This window comes from Microtus pennsylvanicus, chromosome 1 (assembly GCF_037038515.1).
Source record: "Microtus pennsylvanicus isolate mMicPen1 chromosome 1, mMicPen1.hap1, whole genome shotgun sequence".
Classification (NCBI taxonomy): Eukaryota; Metazoa; Chordata; class Mammalia; order Rodentia; family Cricetidae; genus Microtus; species Microtus pennsylvanicus.
The window spans coordinates 221,808,120-221,820,751 of record NC_134579.1 but is presented as its reverse complement, the minus strand read 5'-3'; the positions used below and the strand labels follow the sequence as shown (position 1 = coordinate 221,820,751).

Here is a 12,632-nt window from a genome sequence, read left to right as displayed (position 1 = left end):
CATTGGTTGAGGATCAAAGACACATATCTGTGTCTTTGTTTATTTAAAGTCACATGTTTGCAATTATGTATAGATGTGCATGAATGTTTGTATATCATGGTAAATAGTTTATTTTAAAAGAATAAATCCACACTTTTGCAAATATTTTATTTAAGACAGTCTTAGTAATATGATATTTGAAATCTCTTGACTGTGTAATGATCTCTACTCAGAACAGATTTTCCCATGATGCAGACCCACAACCTCACAGTGGTGACTGAGTTCATCCTGATGGGCATCACTGACCGCCCTGAGCTGCAGGCACCATTGTTCGGACTTTTCCTCATCGTCTATCTGATCACATTGGTTGGCAACTTGGGCATGATCGTCCTCACCATGGTGGATTCCAGGCTGCAAACACCTATGTACTTCTTTCTCAGACACCTTGCTACTGTAGATCTTGGTTATTCAACTTCTGTGGGGCCCAAAATGTTAAGAAATTTTATTGTAGATCAGAATACAATACCATTTTATTTTTGTGCTACCCAAATGTTTTTCTTTGATATGTTCATTGTTGCTGAATTTTTTATTCTCTCTGCAATGTCTTATGACCGTTATGTGGCCATCTGCAAACCACTCCTTTACACTGTCATTATGTCACAAAGAGTATGCTGGACATTGGTCACCATTCCCTACCTCTATGGTATATTTGTCTCACTTCTGCTTACCATAAAGATTTTCACTGTGTCCTTCTGCGGCCCCAATGTTATCAGACATTTCTACTGTGATGGTCTCCCCTTGTTGTCTTTGGCCTGCTCAAATACTCATGAAATTGAGGTAATAATTTTAATATTATCAGCTTTTAATTTGCTTTCTTCTGTTCTGGTAGTCATTGTGTCCTATGTATTCATCCTTGCAGCTATTCTCAGGATGAACTCAGCTGAGGGCAAAAGAAAGGCTTTCTCTACCTGTGGGTCCCACCTGACAGTCGTCGCTGTCTTCTATGGGACTTTGATATTCATGTATTTGCAGCCTATGTCCATTCATGCCTTTGACACTGATAAAGTGACTTCTATATTTTACAGTCAGGTTATACCTATGCTGAATCCCTTAATCTATAGCTTGAGGAACAAAGATGTAAAAGATTCCCTTAAAAATACAGTGGAAAAACTATGCAATATTGTCTGGTAGATTTCCTATATTGTTAAAAGTTATCCAAATAATTCACAATAGTGAAGTAAACATCAACAATGGGAAAGTAGAAGAAATTCTATATATATATATATATACATATGTATATATATATATATATACATGTGTGTGTATGTGCGTGTGTGTGCGTGTATTCACGTATTACATATACATATGTGTGTGTTTGTGAAAAATAAATAAACATACCAGCACAGAAGCATTGCTTCAGAAGAAAAGTACAACAGAAGAGCTAACAGCATTAAAGCCTATGTGTAAATGAAGGGGATAAGATTTCTCAGGAGGGTTTAAAGGGATATTGTATTTTGGATTTTACAATAAATTACTCAATATTAATATGTGTCTTGGTTTTACTTCCTGCAAGTGCACTCTTTATATTTTAGTACTTTTACACATTTGTAAGTTGATATAAAATCAAACTTTATCAGTCTATCAAGAGGTGATATGGGTTGCTTAGATAATAAGTTCTCATTCATATCAATGTGCTCAACTATCCACATCCACCGAGATACAATGTTCTGATCTCTCATTGTTCCCTTACTTTTCTGAATTCATCCACAAATGGTTATTTCTTATATTTTACATACTGGCAATTACACATTATGTCTCAGTAAGCAGGACAACACACATTTATCTCTGAGAACCTAGCTTCAATAATTTTTCATAAGTATAAGCTGAAATACTGGCTTATACAACAAAAAACTAAATCATAGTTTAATACAAATTGATCCTGGTAGTTTATATAACCATCAAACATCACCTCATTAGACTCCCAACAGTTACCTGGTAATAAGAACTTCTCCTCAGGGAGAATCTCTGTGGTTTAGAAACACACATAAATAGATCTCAGAAGCCCATGCTAAGAACCGCAGTGGGAAATGAAAGCAGGAGTCTCACAGAAGGTAACAAAGTGTCACACAGAGCTCTCTAGTTTAAGCATAAGGAGATGTGGGCATCCTTTGCTATGCTTTCCCCATCTAGAGTTTCTCATTTGTGGTTTGGTGTCTGTTCTTCTAATATTTCTCAATGTCTGGGAAGCAACAATACCTCCTAATTTCTCTATTTAATATTCTTTTTGAACATATTAACTGAAGTTGAGAGGACTAATGCTATTATCTTTTAATCATACAAAGAAAATTTTTCTTAGATATTCTTCTTATATAACATCTCATCTCTCTCTTCCTTTCTCTGTGTCTTTCTCTAAATCTCTCCCTCTCTGTCTCTCTCTGTCTCTCTCTCTCTCTCTGTCTCTCTCTCTCTCTCTCTCTCTCTCTCTCTCTCTCTCTCTCTCTCTCTCTCTCTCTTCTTCGCTGCCACATACACATATAAAGAGATTTATAACGAGTAAAGGGCCTAAAAGAAAAGAGATAGTAAATAACAAAGTAATTTCAATAAAGAGAAGAATTTGAGAACACAAGTGTTAAGTTTATTTTATGTTGTCTTTAAAACTTCAGTTATATTTGACTCGAGATTACCCTGAGTATTTAAAAAAATATTCTAATCCAGATTGGTTGAGCATCTAGGATAAAGAAAAGAACTATCCAGAGACTGAAAGGAGAGAGAAGGGGCAATTAGATCAATGTGTGATGACAAATATGAATGGAAACGCCTTAAATAAGTGAATTATGTTAAACTAACTTAAATAATTGAATCTTTAACAAGTAATTTTCATGGATGAACTGTATAGTTGTGATTGCTTTTCATTCTTTAAAGTTTTTACATTTATTTACTATTTTTATGTGTGAGGGCCCTTGTGCAGAGATCAGAGGAATGGTGCATTAGTCAGTTTTCCCTTCCGTGTTTGTGCCCTCAGGATCACACTCAGGTTGACACACTCAGATGTTTACCTCTGGATATGTCTCTCTGACCTGTTTCCTAAACCTTTGATGAAGGAAGTAGATTTGTATCTCAACACGGTTGTAAATGCATTACTTTCTTCATTGTTTTTGCTAGATACTATTCATTTTCCTGAGATTATAGATCTGAAAAATAACATTTAAGTAATTAGCTAACAAAATAATCTACAATAAAGTATTCTTTTCTTTTCATTGAGTCCTAAATGTGTTCAGAGGAAAACCTTCTTGTCATTACCTATAAGAAAGTTCACAGTCAGTGATTGAAAATCAAACCAATACAAAAGGAACAAAGAGGGGGTGTTTTAATTATACAACAATTGATAGTTTTACATGTTTACTATATGAAGGGTATATATTGAGCATGGAATATTATATTTAGCCACAGTTTAAAACAACTGTAAGTGGCTGAGGTATAAATGAAATGCAATCACCTGTACACACAACAGTGAGCTCCGTAGTATACAACTCCCATTCTCTCAGAGGCTGCAGCTTTCACTGTGATTGCCACTGTAAGTCATCTTATTTTACCCAGCAAACCTTGACACATACACATGTTTACAAAATTAATAAATGTTTCCTTCCTTCTGTCTGTGGCATTGAAAGCATTCAGATAAGCCTTCTTGAAGTGTAGAAATTTAATAAATTGTCTTCTATATGATATTTGGAAGACTTTCTGTCCCTCACGTTTATTCAAGCAAATGCCATCATACTACACTTTGATTGCTTTATGTCTACACCACAGTTAAAGTTTACTCCAGTATCAAGCACTGAACATCTATCACAGCATTGGGCACTCATATTTAGAAATGCTACTACTAAAAATTATACTATTGAAATACAGGACTTCTTAGTCAATAGAAAATATTGAAAGGTCATTAATTAGACAATTTTAATAAAACTGCTCACTTATATTTCAGATTTCTTCATGGTTTGTGGGTTCTAAGGAATATAGGAATTGCATTATAAGAAAAAGTGTTCTTTCAAGAAGAGAATAATTTATATAAATGGGACTATTTAATTTTTTATTCTGTTTTTTAAGTTTCATATGCGTTGTTTTTTCCTTCATTAAAAATAGATTATTTTCTCACATGCTATATCCTTATTAAGTTTATTGACAATATAATGAATAAACTAGTAATACAAAATGATAACAAACTATGAATATCTCCTTTTGTCTACTCAAGCTACATACTGTGGTAGTTGATGTACATTCTGTTTTTTCGACCAACTCTTCATTTGTTCATCTTTTCAGATCTAACAAAGAAGTAGAATCCTTGTGTGTATGATACATTTGTACGAAAAATACTTTAAGGTAGGTTTGTGTGTGTAGTGACTGTTTAAAATTCATGTTCTTTGTGACTAAAGCCAAAGTGCACAGATTTGTTGAATCATTTACTTCTGCTTCAAGTTTTCAATAGTCCATAGAGAGAGAGAGACCTGTTGATCTTTTATATGCCAGAAAAGTATTTTATACAAATGAACTAATCTTCTTGGGAATACTTGTATATATAGATGGTGTTTAAGAGGATGGCAATGTTTGTGAAAATACAACTATTTACAATTTGAAGATTTTATGTAGTTTTTCCATATATACATGGAATATATATCCATTTATACATTTACATATCTCTGTATACCAATATTTTCAGATGCAGAGGGTATTAGTGTTTGAGGCTGGATGATCCTTGGGGTACACTTTTGATATATAATGATGGCTCTTAGATTAACTAATGTCTAATATTGGATAAAAGGGATGGTTCCCATCACAGTTGGGAAAAGCATGCATCTTTGCAAAGATGTTATTCTGTTTAAAACTTTTATTTATAGAGATACAAAGATTCATAAATATGTTTTTATTTGTTTCAAATCATGTATTTGCATATGTATGTGTATAGATGTGTTTAAGATTGTATGTACACATTCAAAAGTAGATTTGTTTTAAGACTAAATTCAAATATTTGGAGATATTTCATTAAAACTTATTAGAAAAATAAAACCCACAAAATGATATTTGAAATAAATTGACTGTGCAATGATCTCTACTCAGAACAGATTTTGTCATAAACCCGGATGGAGACCCACAACCTTACAGTGGTGACTGAGTTCATCCTGATGGGCATCACTGACCGCCCTGAGCTGCAGGCACCATTGTTTGGACTTTTCCTCATCATCTATCTGATCACATTGGTTGGCAACTTGGGCATGATCGTCCTCACCATGGTGGATTCCAGACTGCAAACACCCATGTACTTCTTTCTCAGACACCTTTCTATCACTGATCTTGGTTATTCAACTTCTGTGGGGCCCAAAATGTTAAGAAATTTTATTGTAGATAAAAATACAATATCATTTTATTTTTGTGCTACCCAGTTGTCTTTCTTTAGTATGTTCATTGTTGCTGAATTTTTTATTCTCTCTGCAATGTCTTATGACCGTTATGTGGCCATCTGCAAACCACTCCTATACAATGTCATTATGTCACGAAGAGTATGTTGGGTGCTGGTGGCAATCCCATATCTTTATAGTATATTTGTTGCTCTCATTGTCACCATAAATATTTTCTCTTCATCCTTCTGTGGCCAGAATGTTATCAGTCATTTCTACTGTGATGGTCTCCCGTTAACATCTTTGCTGTGCACAAATAAAGAGGAAAGTGAAATGATAATTTTAATCTTATCAATTGTTGACTTGATTTCTTCTCCAGTTGTTATCCTTGTCTCCTATCTGCTCATTCTCAGAGCTATTCTCAGGATGAACTCTGCTGAGAGCAGACGCAAGGCTTTTTCCACCTGTGGGTCCCACCTGACAGTAGTCACTGTCTTCTATGGGACTTTGATATTTATGTATGTGCAGCCTAAGTCCAGTCACTCCATCAACACTGACAAGGTAGCTTCCATCTTTTACACCATGGTCATCCCTATGTTAAATCCCTTGATCTATAGTTTGAGGAACAAAGATGTCAAGCAGGCCCTAAGAAGGACAGGGAAAAGAATACAAAATATCTTCTCCTAAAAATCAAAGGTAGAAAATGTTGTCATACTTCACCAGAAATAAATTTACATGAGTTATACGTTTCAGAGAAGAAAACATTAAAAGCTAATGCTTCTCTGAAGAGGAGACAGATTATAAACAAAGCATTTGAAATAAATGAAGTAGCAGAAAGAATATATTTTAAAGTGTATAAATCTAAACAGGGTAACAATGTGTTTGCTGTATGTGATGAGACAGGTGTCTCAGATAATTTAAATTTATTTTGTGAATTAAACTTTACAATAAATTGTCTGGTGTTCACAAGTATCTGACTTTTTGCTTTACCTGCACTGTTATTATTTACATACAGTTGGTATTCATATGTCTTTCTATAAACTCTTAAAAATCTTGATCACAATGTTAGGAAACCACTTTGAGATGGAGATCCCTGTAAATCATAGCACTAAGAAGACTTCTTTTCAAATGGAAACTTATGCCCTGATTTTACATCACTTTTCTTTCACTCACATCCTATATAATGCAATAGCAATATTTAATGTCATGCATTAGTAGTTCACAAGTTAAATGTATCATCTAATATTGTGTAAGTCCAAGCACACATGTGTGTGTTTCTGTGTTTGTGTGTTTATGCTGACTTAAAATTTTTATGGCAGCTTTTACTCCCTTTGTCTTGTAACTGAATAAATCTTAATACCTTAGTTTATATTTTTCTTTACTGAATACTTTAATGTTTCCTTTCTACATGAAAAGTACAATAGTTGTAAGACAGATACTAAGTTTTGATTATTGGATAAAATGCCACCCTTATAATTATCTGGAATGTAGACTCAAGTGGAATGAAGGTCAGTCCTGGCTATATAGTTAGGCTGGGGTCAATCAGAGCTACATCTTAAAATAGAAATAAAGACCAGAATCACTCATAAAACAATATTTTAAGTTTTGTTTGAAATCACTTTGTGGATTTGACAACAAATCCAAGCTTTATGATATCATTTAAAATTTTTCTAAAGCCCTCTTTATATAAATTATTCTTTTGTTAAAAATATTTTTTCAGTGAGTATATGGGTTTTGATTTTTCTTTAATTTTTATTGGGTTTTTTCATTATACATATCAATTCAAGTTCCCACTCCCTCCTCTCCTCCCATTCCCTCTACATACGTTCCAACACAACCCCCATCCAATCCTCAGAGAGGGTAAGGCGCAGTGTTTTAGGGAAGGTCCAAGGCTGTCCTTCCTATATCTAGGCTGAGCAAGGTATCATCCAAAGAGAATAGGTTCCAAAAAGAGCCAGTGCATGCAAAAGGGATAAATTCTGGTGCCACTGCCAGTGCCCCTTCCCCCAGTCTGTCCCAGCCATGCAACTCCCAACCACAATCAGAGCACTAGTTTGATTCTATGCTTGTTCCTTCCCAGTCCAGCTGGAGTTGATGAGCTCCCATTAGCTCAGGTAGACTGTTTCAGTGGATAAACACATCATGGTCTTGACCTCTTTGTTCATATTCTCATTCTTCCCACTCTGATGGTGTCTGCTTCTGTTTCCATCAGCTGCTGGAGGAAGGTTCTATAGTGATATTTAAGATAATCATCAGTCTGACTATAGGGCTAGTCAAGATCAGCCCCCCTCTCCTCTACTGCTTAGGGTCTTAGCAGGGGTCATCCTTGTGGACTCCTGTGAATTTCTCTAGAGCCAGGTTTTTCACTAACCCTATAATGGCTCCATCAATCAGACCTGGATGGTGGTGGGGGTTCCTTGGACTTCCCATAGGACAGGGAACCCTGATTGCTTTTCGGGCTGGGGGGGGACTTAATTGGGGGAGGGGGAGGGAAATGGGAGGCGGTGGCGGGGAAGAGACAGAAATCTTTAATAAATAAATAAATTTTAAAAAAAAGATTTCTCTTTCCTTGCTCTCATCTCTGCCCTTCCTCCTTTTCGGCTATCCCATTCCTTCAAGTTCTCTTCACCCTTCTCCCTGCCTCTTCACCTTCCACTCTCCCCTCTACTCCCATACTCCCATATATTATAAAGGACTGATCTCCAAAATATATAAAGAACTCAAGAAATAAGACATCGAATTTCTAAATAACCCAATTGAAAAATGGGGTACATAACTGAACAGAGAACTCTCAACATAAGAATCTCAAATGGCCAAGAGATACTCAAGGAAATGTTCAAAATCATTAGCCATCAGGGAAATGCAAATCAAAACAATTCTGAGATACCATCTTAAACATGTCGGAATGGCTAAGATCAAATTGCTAATGATAGCTTATGCTGGATATATTGCTTATATTGGTTTCCAAAATCAAAGTAAAATCATCCTATATACTTAGAAACTACTTATGAAACTGATGGCTCTATTTAGAACAGATTTTCTGATGAGCTAGAGTGGAGGCCCACAACCTCACAGTGATGACAGTTCATCCTGATGGACATCGTATCCTGAGCTACAGGCACCATTGTTCAGACTATTCCTCATCATCTCTCTGATACCACTAGTTGGCAACTTAGGCATGATCTTCCTCACCATGGAGGATTTCAAGCTGAAAACATCTAAGAGCTTCTTTCTCAGATAACTCACAATGTCAGATATGGTTATTGAACTGCTATGGGGTCAAAACTGTTAAGGAATTTTCTTGTGGATCAAAATACAATATCATTTTATTTTGTGCTCTCCAGGTGTCTTTCTTTATTATAGTGATTGGTAGTGAATTTTTTATTCTCACTGCAATGCCTTATGACTATTATGTTTCCACTTGTAAACCACTCATCTACATTGTCATTATATCACAACGAGTATGCTGGATACTAGTCTCCATTCCCTACCTCTATGGTATGATTGTCTCACCTCTACATATCATAAAGATTCTTAATTTATTCATCTGTGGCCACAAAATTGTTAGTTATTTCTACTGTGATGGTTTTTTGTTGTTGTTACCTTTATTTTTCTCAAATAAACATGAAAATGAGGTGATAGTTTTAACATTATCAGCTCTGAATTTGCTTTCTTCTCTTCTGGTGGCCGTTGTGTCCTTACTATTCATCCTCACAGCTCTTATTCTCAGAGTGAAATCAGCTGAGGGCAAAAAAAAAAAAAAGGCTTTTTTCTACTTATGGTTCCCACCTGACAGTAGTAGCTGTCCTCTACAGGACTTTAATATTTATATATTTGCCCCCTATGTAAATTCATTCCTTTAACACTGATAAAGTGACTTCCAACTTTTACACCCAGGTATCTCCATGTTAATTCCCTTAATCTATAGCTTGAAGAACAATGTTATATATGACGCCCTTAAAAAAGTTGAAAAGCTATGCAATATTGCCTTATAGAGTTTGTATATTGTTGAAAGCTATCTATATAATTCACAATAGTAAATAAGTATTCATAAAAGGAAACGTAGAAGATATGCTCTTTAAAGAGAAATCAGACGTCAAAACCAGCCTTGATGAAATCTGTACATTCCAGGGTAGGAGGGCAAGGATTAGCATTATTAAGCAAAAGGTACAGAAATATATGAAAAATAAGAGACAGGAACACTCGACATTCAGTGAATACTGAATCCTGAATCCTCCAGGTTTATTTTCCATATGCTTATATACTTCACTTCAAAAGGGGAGGGGGAGATGTAACAGACTTCATTAACAGGATATAAGGAGTAGATTTGAATTCCCTGACCTTTGATCCAGGTGGAGCAGATCCACCTCTAGACCCGAAATACTAATTAACCACACCCTAGGTCAGAATCTCTCCTTGTAGCCACACCTGTTGTCAACAACTATGAGCAAGCAAAAGTAAGCTCAAACTCTCTGAACTCCAGTGGAGGTGGAACAGGCTCACCTATATTGGTCTCCACAGTCAGATTATTTGTGTATATATGTATGTATGTGTACATGTAATACATATATATGGAAGAATAAACATAGCACAGAAGCATTGCTTTAGTATGAAAGGACAATAGAGGAGCTACCAGTGTAAAAGTGTGAATTGTGGGAGGAGAATATGAGTTGCTGGTGGATTTTATTGGATATTATATATTGGATATTGTAATCATTCAATGTTAACATGCAACAGTCTTACTTCCTATAAGTGCATTCTCTCTCTCTCTCTCTCTCTCTCTCTCTCTCTCTCTCTCTCTCTCTCTCTCTCTCTCTCTCATTACTTTTTCAAGACAGGGTTTCTCTGTATAACAGTTGTAGCTTTCCTGGAACTAGCTCTTGGAGACTAGGCTGGCCTCAAACTCATGGACATCCAAATGTCTCTGTCTCCCAATTGCTGGGATTAAAGGTGGTGGCACATGCAAAAGCAGGCAGATCTCTGTGAGTTTGAGACCAACCTGGTCTACAAGAGCAAGTTCCAGGACAGGCTCCAAAGCTACAGAGAAACCCTGTCTCGAAAAATAAATATGAGTTGGTTGAAAAAAGTCAAACTCAGTTTATCAGGAGGTGAAATATATTGCTTATATATTAAGGCCTCATTTATCTGACTGTAATATGAAAGATGAGTACCCACCCAGCAATCTAGGTTCCCCTCTCCCTGCCTCTCTGCTTATCCCTACCTCCCTCCCTCCCCCTCTTCTCAAAAATAAAAACAAAAACAAAGAAACAATAGAAAGAAAGTAGGACAAACAAGCAAAAAAAAAAAAAAAAAAGACAAAAATGCCGAAACAAAAGAAGCTTTCCCACTGCAAAGCTATTCGGTAATTATTCTTTCCAACTCCTCACTTTCTCTGGTAACTAGAAATAATTTTTCTAATCCTGTTTATTCCTGTTGTGTTTATTTTTTTGTGAATAATTCACGGTAAAGGTGACCTTAGTTTCTTGACTACATTTAAATAGTACAATGTTTTCAACACCTGTACCTAATGAACCATATGTTCATTCAAACATATATTGAGAAATGTACATAAGTAGATTTTTGGATTATAAAATAGATGTATAAATAAATGAATTAAGTCACAGTTGAATAACAGCATTCCCTGATAATTAGTTAGTAACCTCTAGACATCTAATTAGACTCTCAAATTATTTAAATGTGATCACTGATCTCCTTAGAAGATCCATAGGGAGAAGGAACTCTGTGCTTTCAAATAAAGCATAAATTGACCTAAAAACCCATTTTAAGAACCACATTAGACATTCAAGACAGTGGTTTAATACAGGTAACAGAGTGTGATCTATCCATTTATGTCAGCAAGGATTTGGGATATTTTCAAATTTTATCCTTTCCCAGCAGTCTCTAAGTGTCCATTTCTACCATCAGTTATGTGCTTTCTAAATTCTCTAGGGTGCTCTCAGTTTCTCTTCATGATAATTTTAAATACTTGTATCTAAAGAATGTCAATACATTTAAGCATATTTGAAAATTACTCAGTAATATATCAAGAGTTTTAATGTGAGTATATGCCATAGGCATATTATTCATTTTTCTTTCACAAATCAAGTATAAGACATGCTGGTTTTGTATATGCTAATTATAGATTTTGGTGAATTGTTTGTCAAATGTATAATTATATACAGTATATGAAAATATGCCATATATATAATTTATGTATACATAATATGCTATATATAATGAGTTGGATTTTTATATGATCTAAATATGAATTTACTGTCTTGATATTTTAATGAAAGATTTGAAAAACTAGTAGTCCATATCATATTCTGTGTCTTTCTAAATTTCAGTAATTTTTGCTACAGGACCTCTGAAGCAATACTTGTTTGTAAATATATGCATGTAATAAGAGTCTAAATTATTCAAGAGGTAAATGAAACGTTCAGGCCATCAAAGGTGTGCCTATAATTATTTGAGCAGGAGATGATTTTTTCCAGTTTTATGATTATGAAAACTTTGTTTTACATTTGAATTCTGATTTGTTTAGAGTTTTAAAAGCAATCTTACACTACTCAGTAAAGATAGTCACTCTTAAAAAGATATTTGGTTCTTGTGTTGAGTCTTAAATTTACAAAGAGGAAACAGCTTTAACTATTTAAAATGTGTTGTGTTTTATAGCTTCTTTTTTTAAGTTTAATTATTGCTATAAAAGTACCAAAATAAAACAATAAAATGGAAACAAACCTTTTGTTTAAGGCCTTTGCTTGTTATAATGTATTGTATGTTTTTACATATGGAAAATATCTGGGGCTATAAAATACAACCAAAAATTATGTGAGGAGAGAAAATTAAATATGTTTTTATATAACACTGTAAAATATTTGTCCTTACTGCTAATTTAGAGATTACATAGTTATACCCAGCATCTTCATTAAGAACTGCATTAATTGTAATCTCTTCTTATTCAGTAAATGCTGATGTTTGAAATATTCAACAAAATTGATAATTTCTACTCCTATGTATTTTTAATCTATGAACCATGAGATGTGGGATGCATTCATATATATATATATATATATATATATATATATATATATATATGAATACAAACATATATATACATATATACACATACATACATACATACATACATACGTATATAATGATTTATATGTGTGATTTTTAGAAATTACCTCCTATGTGTTCTGGATTATAGTTGCCAAAAAATGTACACATAATACACAAAAAGATTTCCAGGAAGATTTC

General features: G+C 34.4%; 2 protein-coding genes across 2 annotated transcripts; both read left to right on the top strand.

Moving 5' to 3' along the window:
- The first annotated feature begins 228 nt into the window (after nt 1-228).
- Nucleotides 229-1,170, top strand: LOC142842656 (olfactory receptor 8K3-like). The gene has a single exon (XM_075959348.1). It carries the CDS (start codon nt 229-231, stop codon nt 1,168-1,170), a length of 942 nt encoding a protein of 313 aa, XP_075815463.1.
- Nucleotides 1,171-5,114: 3,944 nt separating this feature from the next.
- Nucleotides 5,115-6,056, top strand: LOC142842655 (olfactory receptor 8K3-like). Its single transcript, XM_075959347.1, has one exon. It carries the CDS (start codon nt 5,115-5,117, stop codon nt 6,054-6,056), a length of 942 nt encoding a protein of 313 aa, XP_075815462.1.
- The last annotated feature ends 6,576 nt before the right edge of the window (nt 6,057-12,632 follow it).